This window comes from Engystomops pustulosus, chromosome 4 (assembly GCF_040894005.1).
Source record: "Engystomops pustulosus chromosome 4, aEngPut4.maternal, whole genome shotgun sequence".
Lineage (NCBI taxonomy): Eukaryota > Metazoa > Chordata > Amphibia > Anura > Leptodactylidae > Engystomops > Engystomops pustulosus.
This window is the reverse complement of record NC_092414.1, coordinates 192590601-192614239: the sequence shown is the minus strand read 5'-3', so window position 1 is coordinate 192614239 and position 23639 is coordinate 192590601. Positions and strand designations below refer to the sequence as shown.

Here is a 23639-nt window from a genome sequence, read left to right as displayed (position 1 = left end):
ATGATGTTGAAGATTGATGTCAGCTTTCTCCCTCTCATGAGAGCTGCAATTGGCCTCTGTGTCCCATGACTGCTGCACCAACTGGCCCATTCAGAGGAGTAAAGAAGGGACTGGAACGCTGAGTGAGGTAAGTACCTACTCAAGCCACTAGACACCCCCTGGAAGGCCAGTGGCATTCAGTCTTTGAAATATAGACTGTATGGTGGACATACACACATGCACAAAATTTCTATAAAAGTGAACAAATTCAAGGCAGACATTGCTTTTCAACCATGATGATACAGAATTTACTCATGGCACATGTCTGGAAAAAAATGATGGTTCCCCAGACAAAAATGTGAGTAAAGGAACATGTTATATCACGGTGTCCACTAATTGTCATCACAGGGGTCTCCAGTCTTGTGATCAGTCAGCTGTATATAGGGTACAGCTTCTCACTGTGCTGTATATAGGGTACAGCTTCTCACTGAGCTGTATATAGGGTACAGCTTCTCACTGTGCTGTATATAGGGTACAGCTTCTCACTGAGCTGTATATATGGTACAGCTTCTCACTGTGCTGTATATAGGGTACAGCTTCTCACTGTGCTGTATATAGGGTACAGCTTCTCACTGAGCTGTATACAGGGTACAGCTACTCACTGTGCTGTATATAGGGTACAGCTCCTCACTGTGCTGTATATAGGGTACAGCTACTCACTGTGCTGTATATAGGGTACAGCTACTCACTGTGCTGTATATAGGGTACAGCTTCTCACTGAGCTGTATATAGGGTACAGCTTCTCACTGTGCTGTATATAGGGTACAGCTTCTCACTGTGCTGTATATAGGGTACAGCTTCTCACTGAGCTGTATACAGGGTACAGCTACTCACTGTGCTGTATATAGGGTACAGCTCCTCACTGTGCTGTATACAGGGTACAGCTCCTCACTGTGCTGTATATAGGGTACAGCTACTCACTGTGCTGTATATAGGGTACAGCTACTCACTGTGCTGTATATAGGGTACAGCTACTCACTGTGCTGTATATAGGGTACAGCTACTCACTGTGCTGTATATAGGGTACAGCTACTTCCTGTGCTGTATATAGGGTACAGCTACTCACTGTGCTGTATATAGGGTACAGCTACTCACTGTGCTGTATATAGCGCTACAGCTACTCACTGTGCTGTATATAGCGCTACAGCTACTCACTGTGCTGTATATAGCGCTACAGCTACTCACTGTGCTGTATATAGGGTACAGCTACTCACTGAGCTGTATATAGGGTACAGCTACTCACTGTGCTGTGTATAGGGCTACAGCTACTCACTGTGTTGTATATAGGGTACAGCTACTCCCTGTGCTGTATATAGCGCTACAGCTACTCACTGTGCTGTATATAGGGTACAGCTACTCACTGTGCTGTATATAGCGCTACAGGTACTCACTGTGCTGTATATAGCGCTACAGCTACTCACTGTGCTGTATATAGGGCTACAGCTACTCACTGTGCTGTATACAGGGTACAGGTAGTAACTGTGCTGTATATAGGGTACCGCTCCTCACTGTGCTGTATATAGAGCTATAGCTACTCAATGTGCTGTATATAGGGTACAGCTCCTCACTGTGCTGTATATAGGGTACAGCTACTCACTGTGCTGTATATAGGGCTACAGCTACTCCCTGTGCTGTATATAGAGCTATAGCTACTCACTGTGCTGTATATAGGGTACAGCTACTCACTGTGCTGTATATAGGGTACAGGTAGTCACTGTGCTGTATATAGGGCTACAGCTACTCACTGTGCTGTACCACACTCAGCATGGACCAGAAAAAGCCAAGGTAAGAGCTGTCTCAGGAGGTTAGAAAAGACATTATAGACCAGAATATTAAAGACCATCTCTAAGCAGCTTGATATTCCTGTGACTACAGTTGCACATATTATTCAGATATAAGATTTATGGGACTGTAGCTGACCTCCATGGACGTGGCCACAGGAGGAAGAGATGAATAATATGAGTGGTAACAAAAGAGCCCAGAAAAACTTCTAAAGAGAGTAAAGGTAAACTTCAAGGCAAACTTTTTGGGAGGGCACATCAGCTCCATATTCACCAACGGAAAAATAAAGTTAAAAAATTAAACTTCCCCTACTGTGAACCATGGAGGAGGCCAATCTCAAGACTATCAAGGGATTCTAGAGAGAAATGGGCTGCCCAGTGTCAGAAAGCTTGTTCTCAGTCGCAGGTCATGGGTCTTGCAACAGGATAATGTCCCAAAACACTCGGATAAAAACACCCAAGAATGGCTAAGAGGAAAACATTGGATGAGCCCCGACCTAAATCCTATTGAACGTCTTTGGAAGGAGCTGAAGCATGTCATCTGGAAAAGGCTCCTTCACATCCCAGACAACTGGAGCAGTCTCATGGACAGTTACAGAAGTCATGTGATTGCCTCAAAAGGTGGTGCTACAAAATATTGGGGCACATTTACTTACCTGGTCCTGTCGCAATCCCTGCTGTGCGTTGTCCAACGATCATGGACTCCGGCGCGATTCACTAAGATCGTGCGCCCAATTTCCTGCATGTGTCGCTTACCCGCTCAGTTCCGCCGGATTTCACATTCTTCTTCCCGGTGCATGTAAGTTTAAATGTTAAATCCCGCGCTCAGTCCGAATCCATCGGATCGTCCGACGGACGATATCTGTCGCATGAAAGCCGTCGCCGAAGTGCCAAAATCCGATCGTGTGCAACCCAATCCCCTTCTAAATGCCTGTCCCAGCGGCGCAATCCCCCAAAACGTCGCAAAACCTGAAAATAAGCCCCATTAAGCTGATGGAGCCATCACTTCTCTCCAGGGCTGTGTCATGAGTTTTATATTTTTTTAATCTGTTGAAGCATGAAAGAAAAGCAATGTCTGCCTTTTTATAGAAATTTCATTTATTTTTATTTTTGTCAGATTGAAGTTATTTCTGTGACCATTGTGGGTTTTTCTTTCACTTAACGAGGGACACCAACAATTTTGCCCACATGTGTATTTTCCAGAAGGTTTCTCGGCAGTTCTATGCTGTCCTAGTATTACTGATGACTGTGATGCTGGGAGACCTGCTCCCTGCACAGTGTTCAGTCCAGAAAATATGTCTGACATAAGTTTGTATTTCACAAATAAACCTGCTTGAAGATGGGATGGATAGACGTTTTAGGACTATGCTGTTGTGGGACAAGTTACACCAGAATATTTTTCATATTATGTTTTACTTTTCCCTCCATCCTTTACATTTCCGGTTCCCCTTAGGCCAGTTCACCTCCAGCAAGTTTGTTCCAACAAATTCTCTCCACAGGCGTGAACGATTTACCCTATCAAACCTTCAACTGCAGAACCGAACTCAGTTTATCATTTCAGTTTAGCGGTTCTAGGTTGGGTCCAGTAAATCCCACATGTGCATGGAGCCGGTTTGTTGGAACCAATGCACTTCTGGGCCATAGTGTTAAAGGGAACCTGTCACCTCATTTTCACATATACAGCTAGTGACATAGAGCCCTATAAACTAACTGATACCCTTCTTCTAGCTAAAAATTGTTTCCCTTAAATCCACATAAATCAACCGTGTTTGCGGTCCTCCGGTTTCCTCCCACACTCTAAAACATACTGGTAGGTTGATTAGATTGGGAGCCCATGGGGACAAGGACCGATTTGGCAAGCTCTGTGCAGCACTGCGTAATCTGTGTGCGCTATATAAATAAAGAAATTATTATTATTACTTTATGTTATATTCCCTGGCATCAGAGGAGGCATGTCCAGCTTGTCTGGCCCCTCCCATCTACTATTCTTCCCAATTTCCCACGCCTCTTCTCAGCATGTCATGTGACCAGAGTGACATCATCTAAGATCCTGTTACATCTGCAAAGTCTACCCCATGTTTGTATCTGATGACATGAAATCACAGTAACCTCTGTTTATTTCTATTCCTCCCCATTGACCATGGACATCTACTCCTCCCCATCCTCTGTGGTGGCTGCTATGATTTCATGTGATCAGATACATACATGGAGTAGATGTTGCAGATGTAACAGGACCTTAGATTATGTCATCCTGGTCACATGACTTTAAGTGCGCAATGATGTAACAGAGCTCTTTCTCAATGTTCCATACAGCAGAATATTATAGCACTTAGACCTGTCAATCAGGAACAAGGAGGCCAGGCAATGCAAGTAAATTTAAACATGCATGACTCACTTAGTGTAAATGACTCCCATCAGACGAGTTGCATATAATTTTACAAACTGATTTTTGTAACATTGCATCCATGGAAAGGAACCATTTAGGGCAATACTTTTTAATCATAGTTTTTATTTTGGGCGAGTTAATTTGCATGACAGATTCTCTTGAGTTACGATTAATATTCCTAATCATTCCTCTCTGTGTATGTTGCATTTACATGTCCAGCTAGTTGCATTCATTTCCAAAGCCCATAACAGGTGTAAAATCATCCTGAGAGCCTATCTGTCCACCGTGCATATTACCAAATCCCAATTTTTTCCATAATTTAGCCCCCGATTGACCCTATTTGGTGTCTGCAGTTAATAAGTATAGACCTATGTGAAATATATTGTAAAGGGTGAGCTCCGCACGCACATAGACTTGCTGGGACACACTTGGAGGCATACATGAATATACAGTGTCACCTACCGACTAGTGAAATGATTATATGCAGTCTGGATTAGGAATGAATTAGTATCCAGCACGCTGAGCTCCTGCTACTTGTCGGGGCACATCTAAGACTGTATCATCTCCCGCTACAGATAAACATTGCTATTCACTGCACATACAGATACACAAGGTGAATATTTGCATGAATTTTAATTGCTACTCAGCGACTTGTAGACACATGACCTGTAGTTACATCGCTGAGCGGACACAGACGTAATATTGTTCTGCACCCATAGTGCTCTGCATATGCTCCGGTATGCATACAGACTGACAGGTCTCCGCAGCGCTCTGCAGGCCTTTCTTTTAGTCACAGAGCTATTTGCTCCACTTCACGCCGAGCCCTGTGGGACAGCAAGGTGCATTGTGTATTTACAACGTTTAACTATTTCCTTTCCCTTCCAGGATTGGCTCATTAATATAACGCTTCTATCCCCAGGACGTTCTGCCAAGGCTGTCACGCTCTGTCTTTCTTCCTCTGCCTGTCCCTCACTCTTAGCAATTTTCATTCTGTCGCTCCTGAATTGTTCCGCCTCAATATCGGCTGTCTCTACCTTTTCTCGTCTGTCTCCTTTTAAAAAAAAAAAAAAAATGAAATAAAACAAAAACAATGTATTTGTCTCATTTCTCATCCTGAATGACATTTCTCAGTTTTCTTTTGGAGTCAGATTTTTGCTCTGTCTCGCTCTTTCTCTCGCTCTTGTCTCTGCTTTTCTTCATCTCTCAATATATTCTTCTGCCCTGGAGTTATCAGATGGTGGCAAGGTTTAGCACTCCATAATTCTTATTTCCATGAGTGTGAGATAAGGACTGCAAAAAACCTTAGCACCTTTTGCTAAATCTTGGCTTATTTTACATTCTCTGCCTGTTTCTAACTTTGCTTGTCTGTAAATATTAACTTTTACATTGCAGATTCCTTGAGTGTGTGTCCCTTGAATCTGCCCCAACCAGAAATCCCTACCCCTGATTCTTCACCCTCATGCTATGACCTCCTCTACTCCATCAACCAGCTCTCCCTTTTTTTCGTTTACAGAGCCCGGGAAACCCTGGAGGTGTTTTCTTACCATCACATTTCATCCTTAGTCCTTTCTACCTGAGATTTCTTGGTTTTACTCATTTCCATTCCCTCCCTTTACTATACATTACCAACACCCTGAAGGACTCTCACTACCTTCATAATCGTTCAACATCAAGTACTGAGTTGACTTCCACACTCTGTCTATTCCCATTCTATCTTCTTCCTTCTCATATTCCCTTTATGTCTTTGCAGGACCTCTTACAGGGATTCACTGTTCTCCATTGTCCCGCTTTCGCATTCCCCTCCCTTCATGACTTGATGCCCCTTTTCTCATTAACCTTCTAATCCATTCTGCACTCATTTTCCATCCCATCCTTCCCAACCCTACTGTTCCCAAACCCAAGGTATCTTGAATCACCTTTCTCTTTACAGGACCCTCTTCTGGGAATCCAAGATACCCCCTATCCCTCCCCTGCATTACACATTGGGTATACGGTTCTGAGCTTGTCTTATGTGGTGGGAGTATCCGGGGTGGTGGGAGGGTCTCGTACGTGGTACCTTAAGTGGTGGGGAGGGAAGGTTTGGCAATGACACTCATGAATATCTTTCTCTCCTTTTTCCTATCCTCTTTTTCATTTGATATTTTTCTCTCTCTTTCTTTTCTGATGCGTGAATAGAAGTGGAGCAAAAAGGTAATTTTCATTGGTCCCTTCCTGTTACCCTCACGGTGACTCGTTAATTCCGCCCATAATTAATGTTGGAATCCTAATTTTTCCTTTTCTCTCCACCCCTCCTCCTCTGTTCCCCCTTTGCTGACCCTGTTACCCTCTAATCCCTTTCGCTTTTAAGGATTACAAGAGCTGGAGTTTATTTGAACCAGTATAAAATCCTGAAATTCCCCACAACATGGAGAGAGAGGATTTAGCATTGTAAGGGGTTAGGGTTATACGTTAGGATTAGAGATTCTTTAAAAGCAAGATCAGATGGTATTTTAGGATCTCTATAGGGTAGTCACACGTTTCTAAGCACTAAATGAGATTAAGTCGGAGACGCATTTCACCTACAGAATAAGAAAATGCGGGCGCAGAACTTCATGCCGAGAAGTCATTAAAGGCAGTAAGAATATTTTAAGCAATGGTTTCTATCAGGAGAAGGCTCTGAAGTTTGCAAAGAGGTGGAAGGAGCAGCCATTTTAAGATGTCTCTCTGAGGAGAAGGTCATGGGTGGAGACATAATAAGATATATTTTGGCAGGGAGAGGGTTAGTAGAGCGGTGTCCAGATATGTAGGGAACAATTTAGCTGTAGTTAGCAGGATGGTGGCAGATAAGAGTTTAGTGGTGAAATACTCTGCAACCTCCAGCCTCCCTTCATCCCTCACTCCCTTCCTCTTATCCCGTCATGTTTCCATAGCAACCTCCAGAAACCTGGCCTACCTCAATTATTCCCCTCCGCTTTTCCCGACTTTTTCACTCTCTTCCCTCCGCTCCTTTCTCTCCCACTCTCTATGTCACTTCCCCTCTTAATTTAATTATATGCCATTAATTTTCCTTTAATTTCTGTTCTGCCCTCCTCACCCCCCCCCCCCCTTTTTAATTTCTAAAGGAAGGGAACTCCTTCTCCGGTACAGCGCTTCTACTCCTGCCAGGGAGCCCTGCGGCAGCACCTTATGTAAAATGTATATGATGTCCGTGTATGTATGTCGGCATACACACAGACATATGCAGATACGCTGCCGCTGACATGATGAACATAGTAATTAGACCGAGTACATTTTCAGAGGGTCTGGCTGCTCCCTGAGGATTTGGGAAAATGGTCAGAGATCAGGATATGGGGGATGGATTGTGGTGTTCGCTGATAACATACAGCACCCCCGTGGTGATGATTAACCTCTCATCTCTCTGCTCTGTGCCGCACTCTGATTACTAACGCCATTAATCTGGTCTCTCCTTCCGCCTGTGCACGGACCTGTCTATTGATACAGTAAAAAAAAACCGACGGCGGGAGCTTTTCTCTGTGGGTGGAATAAAGAGCTGAAATTCCTGCTATTTCTGTACATATCCTTTCCATATAGCGCCTGACATCGATTCTTTACTTCATCATTATGGTCAATTTAAGTTTTTCGTTGCCCTGTTAATCCATATACATGTTCTATATAACCTATTCTGATAATCTCTAGTAAAACCCCTCATCTGTTTCCAATCTGATTCCTAGTATCTATTATACCGCTTCTTTCTGTTACTCCATATATCCTCCTCCTATTACCACAAATAGCCTTTCCTATATCTCCTCTTATTACTTCATAGACCCTTCCACCTATATCTCCATATAACCTCCCCCAATATCTTCCTGTATCTTCTCCTATCACTCTCTATAACATCTCTAGATCTCCTCTCTATAATTCCTTATAATATATTCTCTCTATATCTCTTTCTAGTATTCCATAACCTCTCCCAATATCTATTAATCCATCTAATCTTACCGATATCTCCTCATATTGCTCCATATATCCTCTCCTACTGTATAACCTCCCTCTATATCTCCTATTAAATCATAAATCCTCTCCCCATATCTCCTCCTATCACTCCAACTCCCTATTTATCCTCCAATTGTTCTATAGAACCTTCCTATATATATCTTCTTTTCCATCATAGACCCTCTCCCTCAAATTTCCTCCTATTAGTCCAACTTCTCCCGATTTCTCCTTTTATAACTCCATATATCCCCCTTCTATATTTCCTATTACTCCTTATATGCTCTCCCTATTTCTCCTCCTATTACTGCACATAACCTCTCCTTATAGCCCTCGCAATGATTGCATATAACATTTCTTTTATCTCCTCATATTAATCAGTAAAACCTTTCATATTTCTCATCCTATTACTTCATACAGTATATCCTATCTCCTATCTGCTCATATTGCTGGCTACAGCACCTCTCTATATCCCTATTTCTCAATATATCCTCTCTCTATAATGGCTTCATTACTTCATATAACATATCCACTTTTACCTCCTATTACTCCATATAACCCCCGTATCTGTATCTATAACCATATATATCCCTACCTGAATGGTTTCCAAATACTCCATTTAACAGTTCCCTATCTCACCTATTACGCCTTATACCCTATATCTTCTCCTATTACTTCATATGTCTTGTCCTCTTATTTTATATAACCTCTTCCTATATCTCTATATATTCCTGCTTTTTATTTCAAATGACCTTCCTCATATCAATGTCCTTTACACCATACAGTCTGTTCCTAAATCTCCAATTATTCCATATAACCCCCCCCCATATCTAATTCTATTATTCCATATAACAGTGGTGGCGAACCTATGGCACGGGTGCCACCGGTGGCACTCAGAGCCCTCTCTGTGGGCACCCTTCACCCAGCACAAAGGTCACCATTCAGGACTCAATAGCTTCTCCTGTAGTCACAGGCAGCCCAGGACGTGCCATGTTCAGCGCTATTTTAAAGTGACTAGAAGTGCAGGAGGAGCAAGGAGGTGCTGACAGAGCTGGATTATCATTGTAGACCCTTCTCTGGACTTGTGATTCATCCTGTTAAGGGACCTTAGAGGGAAACTACAATAATAATCCAAATTTCTCCTTTCTACAGTACTGGTGTCCTCATGATGCCAATACGTTTGAAACCTGTGAGTTACTTTAGTTACTTTAAATTGGCATTTGGCACTTTGTGAAAAATATGTGGCTTTTGCTTGTAGTTTTGGCACCCATCACTGGTTCACCATCACTGCCATATAACCTCCTCCTATATCTAATTCTATTATTTCATATAACCCCCCCCCCCCTATATCTAATTTTATTATTCCATATAACCTCCTCTTATATCTAATTCTATTATTCCATATAACCTCCCCATATATCTAATTCTATTATTTCATATAACCTGTTCCTATATATCCTCCTATTACTCCAAATAACCTCTCCTTATATCTCCGCTTCCATATCCCCTCCGATTACTCCATAAAATCTCTCCCTCTATCTCCTTTTAATCCATATAACTACACTGTATAATGCAGTCTGTTAAAGGAACACTCTTTACACCACTATACAGGTGAGGTATGAGATATCCTTTCTAGAATTCTCTCTGTAAAGTTAAAACTTGCCTGTGGTGTACAGTGTCCCATTAAGTCAAATATCACTTTCTTATAACTCCTCTTATTAATCCCAACAAATGTTCCCATTACAAATGATCCCAACAAATCTCCCATTACCTATAATGATACTTCCTGATAATTCCCCCTATTATGTCGTATGTCCCCTCTCTATAATTCATCTTTAATGCCATATAAGCTATTCCTAAACTTCCCATTTACTAACGTAATCTTACTAGTTCATTTACCTTCTCTGTGTTCCATGGTAAAATTCTTTTAGTTTATTTCATTGTTCAGTATCTTTCTTCCTTTATGTCCCATGCTGCTCCATGTAATAAACATCTACCTCCCCATATAGGTGCCTCCTAAACCCCCTCTGTATGTGTCCTTCTGTGGGAGAGGGACAAACTCCACCAGTCTCATGACTTGGTGACAAATTGTCTTTACATTATAGGCTTTTGTCACTTCTAACGACTTCCTTTGTGAGCAGGCGGATACCACACCACCGTACAACACGCACTCTCTCTCTCTCTTGACTTCACTCTTCTCCTTACAGGTGTCTGAGATTAACTCCATTTCTTTCTATGTTGCTGTGTAAGCTGTCTAACTGATCTAAAACCTGTTACAAGAACACCCCTATCGGAATATTTTGCAGCCGGGTCATTACCATTACTATAAAAGGAAGCCCAGTTACAAGGACACCCCGTTAAAAGCATGCTATGTTATCAAAGACTAAATTTTGACGCTTATACTACTAAAAACTGGCTTTATTATGGTCAATACATAGAGCAGGCAGCAAGGCTCCTTGGTGTCCTGCCAGAGTGGTCCATCTTAAGGCAGTCAACTAAGCTGAATGTTTCTTGGCATGGTCATTTTGAGGATAGTCAACAAAGCTCCTTGGTTTTGTTATTGGTGTGCTCTTAGTAGGAATAGGCAGCTAGACTTATTTTGGCTTTTTAACGTAGACTTTGATTTAGACCTTCTAAAAATCAAGGCAGGTCATCGAAATGTAGTGAGATCTTGAAGTGTCTTTGTCATCTTCTAATAAGATTCTATAGCTTCCTCCTAGTTTGGTTAAAGCAAAGAAGGTCAACAGAGTCCATAAGAGTGAAGGGCGACCGTGCACATTAGGTGAATGTAAGCTGAACTCAGGAATTTTAACAGAACATTTCATCTAATGAGTATGATGGTGTCCCGACTCTTCCCCAAAAAGCAGATTTCATGGGAAGAAAGGTTAGATATGATGAGTTTCATCATGCCTGATCCTTTTCTTCTCGGAGGGAGATAGGCCTTGACCACAGAGGTATCAGGAGGGGAAAGAGTATTCTTAGCAGCAGTCTACTCCCCTCTACCCATGGGAAACATTTACACAATCGGCCCAAGCAAGGTGTATATGCATCCGGCAAGGTCAGAATGAGTAGCTGTTGTTGTTGGTCAACATCGAAAGTGTTTAGTCAGATTTAACCTTCAAATGATCGAGATGATTATAGGTAACAGATGTCATATAACCCCTCCTAGTGTGGCCATGTGTTGTCTGTCAGAATTTACCCCTTGACCTCAATTTAAGAATCACGTATTAATAACTAAACCACTAACAATTATATCTCGTTTGTGTATGTTTGATGGTATATTTCCATTTATGTATAGCAAGTGGATTTATGCTTGTCCACAAAATATCCAGACCCAGTCACACTGCTGGTAACATCTGCAAACGTACTATGAAACATACAGATTGATGGGGTGTTCTTATAACGGGAAGGGCATGCTGGGGCTGTGAGCTCTTTAGGGGTATGTTCTTATAACATGGGTTTACTCATGGTATCTTTGTTGCTGCAACAACAACAAAAAAAATAATATATTACAAGCCCACTCTGCCCCAAAGGAGGTCTTGTAGCAGTACTTTATATATATAAAGTGCATCTTCTTGGTCACGGAAAGCCCAAGAATTTCTATGATTCAAGTAATATGAAAACTTGGTTCTCAAGAAAACATCCAATACTTCACTAAGACACAATGTACAGAATTGAACTTAGTATAGTCTACCTTGGAGATGCAGTAATGAAATATAGCTAGGAACAGCGAATTGTAACAGCTTTGTATAGCATTACCAAGAGGAGCTACCCTGAGTAGTGAGGCACAGAGATTGTACAGAGACACATAGAGTCTCTATACTATGGAGCCACTAGCACTCCGTGTGTCACCACATGGTGTCTATATGGGACAAGCAAGGGAAAACTCTGTAATATGGCATTTGGCTGGACCCAACAGAACATCTGCCCACTATTTGCCTCCATGAAGAGATACAGTACAATCCCAAAGACGCCAATGTGTGACTGGCTAAAGCCTACTATATACTTAAGGTTTTCTGAAGATCTCACCAATCTCACCAAAGCAAATTTCTCACGGCTTTGGTTGGCATTATATTTACTGAAAGGAAGATGATGTTATTGAGTGTTTTAGGCAGGGGTTAACCAAACAAGGTTGAAGGCAGGTTAATCCTTTAGATTTAACTTGTTTAGTATAAGGAAAGTAGCCATATAGTGTAGATGACAAAAAATAGACTGATGGTTAAACCACCATTGAATAAACAATCATCTGGTGAACAATTGTCTTATCAGAACAACATCTGACTATTTTGGTCATTCAGGTTGTCAATACACATCCAGTGGGTAAAGAACAAGCAATCTCATCTGGAAAGGCATTTTTTGGAAAGATCTTGGGCGAGAAATATTTAGTAAGTTTAAAAACCTTTTTATCCATCATGCGTAAAAAAAACACAGGAGACTCCTTCCCAGAAGATGACAGTATATATATATATATATTTAAAAAAAACTATAAAGCTTGCCCATTGTAAAATCTTACTTGATGAATATCAATTTTCTTCAACTTAAGTGTAAAAAGCACCTTTAGTTTGCTGAAAAGGGAATAATGGAGGTTAAATAAGGATTTGCTAACTAGTAACTCAAAGGCAAAGAAGAAAGATGAAGGAGGTTATGTTTTCTAACCACATAAGTGCTTAGGAATCAAGCGTATTACACCCTCCACTATAAAGAGAGAGGGGGTTAAAAAATTAGCAGTTTTCGTTTTAATACTGCAAATGACCTCTCTCTGTGCCAGCCTCTTTGATATGCCATGTATGGTCCGACTGCGAGTAAGAGGTAGCCACTTGAGACTTACAAAAGATTTTACAATGTGCTAGTTATGTGAATACTGGGTACAGCCGCTGGTCACTGCCATTTGTGAAGGCATATTACAGGCGGGCTCGAAATAGCTGACCTTAGTAGTTTATGGGAAAGAATAAAAAATAGGGACAATACAAGAGTATTCCTTTTTTCCATTACCAATATCGAAAATGTTGCTTCTCTCTAAAGCAACTAATTAGACTTTTTCCCAAATCCTGTTGAGCATGAGCAGCCAGGTCTCTGATGTCTTAATGGATTGTTAAACTATAGAGGTGTTTTAGGAGTTGATGTTTAGACAGAGGAAAGAGAATAATGAACTATGAGGTTAAAGATCCTTGTAGATGCAGAAAGCCTGCAATTATTAATTGCCCCTCCTTAAATCTTGACACTAGCTGGTCACAAGCCACCTCCCCCAAAAACATACTCTTTTCTGCTGTTGGCTAAGGAGTGTTTTATTTGGGCAACCATTACTTCCAACCACAATCTCTTCTGCATCACCTGAAAAATAGCTGCAAAATATCTCATCACCCTCACACTACAAATTAAGGACACTCAAAGACAAAAACCCGCACTAAATGAATATTACGAGGCTATCACTCCCGATGGGGTGTAGCTTAGCCAGGGGAGATGGTCAATGCCAATAGAAGACACTTTTGGTGGCAAATTATTTACCTGAGAGTAAAAGAATCAGGCTTTGTGAATTTAAACATACGGGACCAAATAGAATGGTTTGGGTAGATGATCGTTGACCATTCATACCATAATTGATTGTTTTGGTATATGACGGTCGACCAGTTCTAACAACATTGATGGTTTTGGTAGACTATCATTGAACATTTATACCAAAATTGATTGTTTTGGTAGACGACCATTCATACCAAAATTGACTGTTTTGGTAGATGGCAGTTGACCAGTCCTAACAAAATTGATGGTTTTGGTAGACGATGGTCGACCTGTCCTAACAAAACTAATGGTATTGGTAGACAATGGTTGACCATTCCTAACAAAATTGATGGTTTTGGTAGATGACAGCTGACCAGGCTCTAACAAAATTGATGGTTTTGATATACAATGGTTGCCTAACAAAATTAATGGTATTGGACAATGATCTAATGTATACGGCCAGCATCAGGCAACAGCTGTGTAATTCCAGCATGTCCTATAACTAACTTTAGAATTTGAGACATACACGTTGATCCTCTGGAAAGGCTAATTCACAACTGCATCTTAATGCAACCCTACACAGCCACCAAGTCATGGATGCATTGAGCTGTATCCGTTCTTTGATTTGCACTCCTATGGGATGTGACATCATGCAACACTGCGTGCTGTATCCCAAAAAGAAAAAAAAATCTGTCAAACTCCAGCATAAAATATTCTCTGACCCATCAGTATGAGAGAGGGACCCTGTTTATTGATTGCTGCCAAGCATGCAGTCTCATGTAGCATACTAAATATCCATTGTGAAGATTTTATCCAAAAAAAAAACATGCAACATACTGAAATATTTCTTTTTTACATTAACCATTAAATGAGTTTAAATAAGGCATAGCATTAGGTTAGGAGGCAAGGAGTAGCTCAAATGTGTTGTGGGGAATAGGATCATCAGTCACTCACACGTACAATGTTATGTCCCTTTTCTAATGCCTAATGTTATTTAGGGCTCTGTTCACCCAATTGTTAAGGCTTCCATCCATAATAGAACCTTGATAGCTATGGGGTATAGCTATGACTTTAAAAGGATGTTCGACGGGGTTATTAGTATCCTTGACATCCTAAATAGTACTGCAATGGAAAATATACCAGAACCCCTGATGAAAAATTGTCCATACGTTCAGTTTTTCAGTTGCAGTTTTTGGAGCCAAAAGCAGGTGCGGATGATAATGGGTTGAGACAAATAATTGAAAGGTGCTGATCCTCCTTCTACTTTTACTCCATTCCTGGTATGGGCATCAAAAACTGCATCTGAAAAACTGAACATGTGGTTGCACCCTAAGTCTACATTCACACAGCCGTGTGCTCGCCAAACCGTAGCAGGGTGGACACACGCCGGCGCCGGGGAGAGAAGGAGAGCTGCTCACCCCCGCCCCTCTTCATAGTAATATATGGCGCACTGCGCTGTATTCCGGTGAAAGATAGGACATGTCTTTCTCCCTGCATGTGTGCTGCACCGTACTGCTTCCCTACAGTGCTGAGCGCCCATTGCTGGCTATGGGGACATACCTACACCATATACACGTGGGCCATATATATGTCCCCCATACGCGTGTGTGAATGTAGCCATAGGAATTATTTTGTCTGTTTCCATTTCTATCAACTATCTTGGTTAGTGCAGAAGCCAAATCGGTAGAGCTAACCATATGTATATAGAAGAGAATAGAGCACACCAGTTATGAGGCCATGTTGAGTAATAGCAGACGTACATAAAATATATTACTTCTTAGGAGAAGGACCTCTAAAAAGACCACTGGCCAGAAAGTTAAGATAAACCTTGTAGGTCATACTATATATCACTATATGAAGGATGAAGCCTGCTCAAAGTTGGCTTCTTCCAATTAAAACATACTCATCACCTACTCACAGTAGACTCGGGCATTATAAGAGATTTGTGTTTGTGAGAAATCAGCCGATTCATTCTCCAAGAGCGGCGATCCACTCCTTAATGCCTCTGCTTTGTGTATGTGATCTGTTCTCCTCAGGTGTCCTGTTTATCTGGGTAGTAAACTAACTATCCTCATTATGGGTAACTAAATTCTTGGGATAAAAGATTAACCTATAAGAAGGGGTGTTCTTTTAATGGGTTCCCTTATATAAGGGGCACACTGGCACAACAGGACTTTCCTTCTATCGGGATACATGTTTACTGCAAGAGTTTATTTCACTTAATCAATATTTCCGTCCAACAGGATAGTGGATGCCAATTTCATTTACCCACGATGCAACTCAGCAGGTCTTTTTCTTGCGTCTCACACCTCATGGCTGTTTAATCAGCTCCCCTCTAACCCAATTAGCTTTCAGGATCCCAGCCTGAGCAGCAACAGAGATCCTCAGTGGGGGGAGGTCAACCACCCCTGGTCCATGATTGGCTGTAAGAATGATATGTGACCTCAGAGTTTTTGTTTTTTTTTCTCCCTCCCCTAGCAGCGTTGCCATGGCACAAAAAAAAAAACCGTGTTTTCTTATACTGCGGGGATGGAGAAGTTATAAGTAATGAGGAAGAGGAGGGGGAGAGAGAGTTTGCTTATGAGATGGGGAAAGAAACACTTCCTAAAGAAAATGTTGATGAAGCAAATAGAAACTTCTCAAACAAGAATTAGCTCATCAGATGTAGGTTTACAATATAGGAGGTTGTGGTTGGTTAAAATAGAGAGAAGAAATAAGCTCATGATAAAGAGAAGGAAAGAAGTCGTAGCTCTAGATAATGATATACATATTGTTTAGTTATAGTTATCCATGGTGTTCTATAGCGACAGACAAAGTCAGAAGGAACATTTCAGCTTAGAAGGTATTTTTGAAGTGGGCAAAATGTGGGAAGTTTTTGTTATTACTGCGAGCCAGATAGCCTGAGTAAGTCATGTGTATAGTGCGGGAGTAATTCTGAGATTAGGAGAGGGTCTTCTCTTCTGATTCTCTCTCTTAATCTTCTTCCCTTGTCATACCCTTCTCACTCCCCCAGACTCATCCTCCTATGATCACAGGGTTAATTCAGGGGATACTGAGAGAATTTGCAGCTCACAACTATTTTTTTTTCTCTCTCCCTCCTGCCCCTGTTTCTTTCCTTCCTTTTTCTATGCATCCTTCATTGCTCATCCAACACCTTTATTCATCCTAATTCTAATTTCTCCATAATGAACAACCTTGCGTCATTCTTCTCAATGGCTTTCTTACTTATTTCCATTATGTACCCCTTTTATATTGTTATTTTTTTCCTCTTTTTGCCATTCATACATGATTTGGTTTCATTTCCTTTCATATTTCCTTTCTTCCTCCCTCTGTCCTTTCCCATTTCTACCCTTCCTCACAGTTTTCGTCTGTCCGGGAATGTTACAAGAAATCTTAGAACCCACTTCCACCCACGAATCAGAGCACCAGTCAGGAGCGTGGTGCCGAGATCCCCTTCAAGCTGGAGAGCGTCTCTATGTTATGCCATGGATCCCATACCGTACCGATACATTAACAGAGTATGCATCATGGGAGGACTATGCTGCTGGCCGACATACCACTACATATCGTCTACCAAGTCGGGTGGATGGAACGGGTTTTGTGGTATATGATGGGGCTGCTTTTTATAACAAAGAACGCACACGTAACATTGTAAAATATGATCTTAGGACACGGATCAAGAGCGGAGAGGCCATTATAGCTACAGCTAATTATCATGATACCTCACCATACAGATGGGGGGGTAAAACTGATATAGACTTGGCTGTGGATGAGAATGGATTGTGGGTTATCTATGCTACAGAAGGAAACAGTGGGAAACTGGTGGTCACCCAACTTAATCCATATACTCTCCGACTGGAGAACACATGGGAGACTACATATGATAAGCGTTCAGCATCAAATGCTTTCATGGCTTGTGGTGTCCTTTACGTGTTGAAATCAGTTTATACGGATGACGATAATGAGTCGGCAGGTAACAAGCTCGAGTATGCCTTCAACACCCGTCGAAACAGAGAAGAGCCATTAGGAACAAATGGAGTCAATGGTATAGATTTTCCCAATCCATATCAGTTTGTGTCATCTGTGGACTACAACCCGAGGGATGGACAACTATATGTCTGGAACAACTACTTTCTTGTGCGTTATGCATTGAGGTTTGGACCTCCGGACCCTGCAGAAGGTTAGTTTTGGGGAAAATGGTGAAAAACTATGGGATCCTTTGCATGTTGGTGGAAGAACATAAAAGTTCAGCATGATATCCACTGTCATCAATATGAAATATGTTGTAGGAAATACAAAGGGTCCTAAAAAAATTTAAGACCCTTTTATGTTTTAGTATAAAACAAGATACAACGCTATAGTCTGAACTGATGAGATATTGTAAGTAGGAATTTAAAACTATTTCCTCCATCGTATTGTGCCAATCTTATGGGCTTTTCATAGGAAAATATTATAGCCGCTAAAAAGAGGGAAATTGGGATAGAAAGGTCTCAGTAATTCAGAAATTCTAAAAGCCTTTTGTTTCATCACAGTTGGAATAAGGTATAACAGCATGGTCAAAAGATATATGTAGAAAATAGACAAGAGAAAAAAAGTACAGAGACGAGAGAACAATTGATATAGTTCATGGACATTCCTAGTAGAAAAGAAGCTACAAAGGGAAAAAGGGTCATCTATGACGGCAAGAGTCATTTTCTGTCTTAGCATGATACTTTACAACTGCTGCGCTTTATGTATCAGACCTAACAAGTTGTGGTCTTGCAAAGAAGCAGTATTTCGATAAACAGGAGATGATGTGCACATTCAAAGTTAAACTCCATAAAAAGGTTTGACTCTGGTTGAACACAGTTACTTACATCTATTCCTCATTTTGCCTGCACCCCACAAAGACTGGGGTGCTCATTGGTACGGTAATTGAACCATAGAGATGTTTTGTGTTTGGCTAAAAATTAAAGACGTTTGAAGAGGCAGTGAGGCAAAACATCTGACCCTGAAGAACCATTATGGGGTTAACCATTTCGCCCCGCCCCCCTTTCCACATTACTGTCCAAATAACTTTGGTGTGGGAATACTGGCAAATACTCCCATAAGCTTGTATTCATGAATATTATCATAAGGTTCTGGAAGAGATTTGTCATGGGCAGTTAGGATCACATGTCCCTCCATCTCTGGCCATTGTATGGATAGGAATGAAAGGCAGCTAATGAAGCCACATATTGTGATTTCAAAGAGGCTTGGAGGGGCGTGAAGGGTGGCACAGCACAGGACCGTGTGGAGGAGCCGGGGCTGCGCCAAATATCAGGGCAGAAATAAGACCTGCTCTAACTCTGGCTCGGTCACGGTGCGTTGCGACAGAGTGGTAAAGTGTTTGCACCAGTTTTCTGTCTGACTTTGCACTATAAAGAATGTGCAAACTGCTTATATGTAATTATAAAGGGTCTGCGCCAATTTTGTGTCGCAGCTGCACTGTGTCCGACAAGTGTGAAAAACGATGCACCAAATTGTACATTCTGCCGGAAAAGCGAAGGGGTGCACTCTACAGGCACACTATACACTCTACACAAGTTTGCACTAGTTTTGATTAATGTAGGCCGGTTTGCTCACTGAACCTTGTCCAGGTATAATAGACTTCTATGGGTGCGCCCTGATCTGACTACAGTTTTTGAGGCCAGATCACGTCCCACAATACGGTCGTGTGCATGGGGACGTAGCTTTAACTAGCTGTTTATTTTAGGTAGCTGACAACCAAATGTTTGCCAAGCTGCCCAACACTGCCCAAATGTTATCTTCAATATTTGATATCAAAGAAAGTTTAGAAGGCTGGATGGCCGGTCATTCCCAAATAAGTTGACCGAGTTTCTTTGAATAATTTTCTGATGTTTAGAGTTAGTTATAAATTATTAAAAAATCACATTCAGCAAGCCTTGATTTAATGCTATTGTTCGCTCGAGGCGATCCAATCCAAATTTTTCCTTGATAAATAGGCTTTTAACGTTCTGACATTTTAGTATATTTTCTGCAATCTTAGATGAAAATTTCTGTTTCTATATTATGAGTTATTTTGGGGCGACTGCAATGCCCCTCGATAGGATTACTAGAGACAAAGTCTAATGTCTGCGGGAGAATATTATCTCCCATGATCACAACTCTGGGTGACCTAAAACAATGGCAGGATAACCTCAGATCCGGCAAAATGGCAAAGTGCCAGCATTGCCGGAGTATTACTACTGCCAAGGCTTCACCCAGCAAAGCCTGTCATGTAGTCCAAGCCAAATGAGGACGGCTTCTGTGCACAAGTCGAGGATTCTTGTATCGTTATCCCAAAAATAACACAATGAAGTGTTACAGAGCCTTATTATATGTATAAGCCTAACTTGTATTTTCATAGTGTACATGGGAAGGATGTTAGTTACAGATAACAGATTCATGTTATGCTCGGGGAACTGTCTGATTGATTTGCTAAACTTCTGCCTGCATCCTGAATCCTCTGCGCCCCTGTACTGCCCTTGAGTCCTTCAGCCGTAAAGAAATAAACCTGACCTATTGTTCTAGTGTAGCCCAATCTGAAAGACATGCGCTCCCGTGGCATTGTTAAACAAATATTATCTTACAGCTGTCAACCTTGCCTCATTCCGGGGACAGTCATAGCGTTTAAAGGTTTTCTCTGTCAATGCCCTGTTTTCAAGTAATGGACAACTGTACAAGTCTGATTCTTTGCTTTCTGCGAAGACGGACTCAATCCTGTATAATAAGTTAAAGTAAACAATAATCAATGCTGTTGGTTTTTTTCACAAAAACACTTTCTCTACAGCAAACTTCTAGCAACAAGAAATGGAAAACCAGATCTAAAATTTGGAATATTTTTCCACTTTATTTCTTAATAATAAAACACCTGTAATGTCCAATGTGAACCCAAATTTAGAGAAATAGTTTACATCAGTTATAATTTTAAAAAAAATCTGGATAAGGATTTTAATATGCTGATCGCTGGTCCTTAATGATACACCTTCTACAGAGAAAAATTTTACTATATGCCCAAAATAGCATAATATGCCCAATAAGAATGTTATCATAGATGGATTTGTTATCTATATGGCTGTCAGACACATCAATTAAAATATCTATGGCCGTTTAGGATAATAATTTCATCCGTAGTCTGGTTGGTGGCCCGTTTTGAATGATGTCTCAACAAGGATCGTCTGTGTAATGCATAGACAAGCAAGAGTGATGGTTTTTTGCAGGTTCAGACCCTTGGGCTAATAGATGAGGGTCCCACATTCAGAGCACTCCTAGAAGATACTTAAAAAGGAGATTTTCTGAAGTCTAAACCAAACAAATACTCTTATATTCTATAATTCCTATTAACCCATAGCTTGTAAATACTTCCTAATTTATATTCATTCTGATTTCCCACAGTGAGTTGAGTTGATGGAAACCCCCAAGAGAAAAGGCTTACATTGGGTACAAGTGTACATTTGGGATATCATTTATAAGTCCTTTCTCTTGCCATCTCCAAGTACCGGTCCCTTGTTTCTTTATACAGTAGGGAAGGTAGTAGTTAAGAGTTTGACTTCAGTTTCTATGGGCTAGTAGCCTTATATCATTCCTTTCCAAATTAAAATTTAACAAACGTCTCACGTTTGATCACTTAATTTTGCACAATTAATTCTGGCACAAGATATAAGAGCCTCTTGCACAGCTCTATTAAGATTTCACACTATGAAACAGTGATGCTTCTCGCGAAAATGGGGCATTAAGATCCTCAATGGACAACAATCCAAATAACTAACCTAACCCAAAGACATTTTGTATAGAGAGGCCTTAAATGGATTTACAAGAATGAAAAACATTTGGCTAGTTGATGGAAAAAACCTAGTACTCCCACCGATCCAGCACAAATGTTCCCTGCGATCTCTGTTGACTGCAGTGATTACATCACATACATCCATGTGACTAATCTAGCCAATCAATGGCTTCATGTCTCATGTGCTGTGTATACTTGGATCACAGCTGAGACCAGTGATCGGGATACACACCTTACTATACCTACAGCAATGGAAATGTTGCCATGCGCTGGGGCTACAAAGCCATTTTGGTTGTAACAAAAGATTGAGCAAGTAATGGGCAACATTACTTGTGACGTACCACAAGCGACATGGCAAGCTTTGGTTGCTCAATGGGTGATGTGATTATTGTAAAATAATAAATCATTCTTATACCTACAGTGATTGATTAACCCAATTTCTGTTGGCCCGAACCACGGCCCTCAGTAACACAGATAAACATTACCGCTCGTCTTCTGTGTTTCTTCCATTAGCAATTATTGTTATGTTGGTGTCAGACGCCCTTCCTTATTATCTGTCATTACTCCATTGCCTGTAAATGAGAGATTGTAATATCGTATATTCAATGAACATTTTATGCTGCATGACCAAGTATTGTATTATTACAAACACTATTAAATGAATGTTAATAATAATCCCAGCCTAGTACTGATGCATGAAGGCTTGAAATAGGGGGTTTAAACTTTCAGATGTGTTCCTCTTTAGAAAACAGTCTGCTGCCTGCCTTCCCATAATATTCATGAGTTCATATTTATTTCTAGTGCATTCCCAAAATCCAATAAAACTGTTAATCCTCTGCTTTATTATGCTATGGTAATAGAACGGATGCAGTCGTAGTAGAAGAGCCACCGGCTATAGGGAGATGTTGCCTGAAGTTATTTGATTCCCTTATAGAGGACATTTAATTCCAACTGAGACACATCTTACTGTGCCAAGGCTCCCGGCTGTGTATTCAAAGAGGCCAGTGCCTAGCGCATGAACGGTATGAGGGCTGAAGAGAATTGGCTTTATATCCAATTTTTTGGTGGTAGAGGGTGGCTACAAATGATAAACTTGATAGACCCCAATCCTTGTCAACCAGAGAAAGTGTAAATATTCCAGTGAGACCATAGGAATTCTCTGCCTGAGGAAGACATCTGAGTTTTTGCCTTCCTTTGGACCAATGTTGCAGAAGAATAGGCTGACCTGGATGGACATGTCTTTTTCAGCCTTAAAAACTATATTGCTGTGTTACTGGTAGAAATATTTTGGCTTCATATTTTTTGTTACTATGCTTATATCCAATAATACTTCTCACCTTCTAGGTCCAGTGACTCCCACCCCACCTGTGGTCACTGTTACTCTACCTCCACCTCCAATGACGGTTACTACTCTACCTTCTGCCACCACTACTGTCCGCCGCCAGCCCCTCACAACACACCCAGTAGGTGTTATAAATCAAGTAGGCCATGATCCTCCTACCCCTGGTACACGACGTCCTCCCCCCTCTAACCAGAATTCACATCCAGAGATCTTCTGCCCAGCCCGTGAGGAGAGAAAAGTACAGTGGCCAGCCACCCAACAGGGCATGCGAGTAGAGAGGCCATGTCCAAAGGGCACTCGTGGTAAGTCATTTTTTTTTAGAATTTGTATAGCCATTTCAAACAATTTTGGGAGAGGGAAGTAGGCAGATTATATTATTCACTGTGTAATAAACTTTTTGACTTAATAATTTATATAGATCACCGTTATCAAGATATCTGATCATCAAGTCAAAAGAAACAATGTCTATAGGACTCACTAGATGAGCGATCTTCTAAAAGCTTGACCTTACTGTCAGCTGGGCGGCATTACAATGTTTTTTCAGAATTATTTTACCCTGATTACATTTACATTCCTTGTTATAAATCTTACCAGTGCATTTGGGCTCCTAAGATGTAAATCTGGTACCAGTGGTCTGCATCACAGTTTATGACACAAAACCTACCTAAGCTCTGCCTCTAAGCTTGGAGCATCCATGAAATCACAATGCCAAGCAGATATCGAGGTCATGCGGAAAATACCCTCAACCCTTTTGAACTTGTCTGGATCAATCAATTTACCTACAAAAGAAATAGGGGACTGTAGCAGTTAATAAAATTCTCC

The 23639-nt window shown here is 41.1% G+C and overlaps 1 protein-coding gene and 1 long non-coding RNA gene across 5 annotated transcripts in view; one reads left to right on the top strand and one right to left on the bottom strand.

Moving 5' to 3' along the window:
- ADGRL1 (adhesion G protein-coupled receptor L1) overlaps window positions 1–23639 on the top strand; it is a 249552-nt gene that overhangs the window by 207905 nt on the left and 18008 nt on the right. Inside the window, exons 2-5 of one of the 4 annotated variants that reach the window (XM_072149130.1) lie at window positions 6382–6396; window positions 6554–6633; window positions 17033–17851; window positions 22820–23119. In XM_072149130.1, coding sequence (XP_072005231.1) covers window positions 17050–17851; window positions 22820–23119 — 1102 coding nt within the window. In that variant the 5' untranslated portion in view covers window positions 6382–6396; window positions 6554–6633; window positions 17033–17049. The remainder of the gene's footprint in view (window positions 1–6381; window positions 6397–6553; window positions 6634–17032; window positions 17852–22819; window positions 23120–23639) is intronic. The other 3 variants (XM_072149128.1, XM_072149129.1, XM_072149131.1) reach the window with 3 other exon arrangements.
- On the bottom strand, window positions 4877–23629 carry LOC140127919 (uncharacterized). Its single transcript, XR_011855080.1, has 4 exons — window positions 23482–23629; window positions 21961–22047; window positions 20283–20412; window positions 4877–5257 (listed from the first exon to the last, which is right to left on the bottom strand). It is a non-coding gene; the product is annotated as an uncharacterized lncRNA (long non-coding RNA).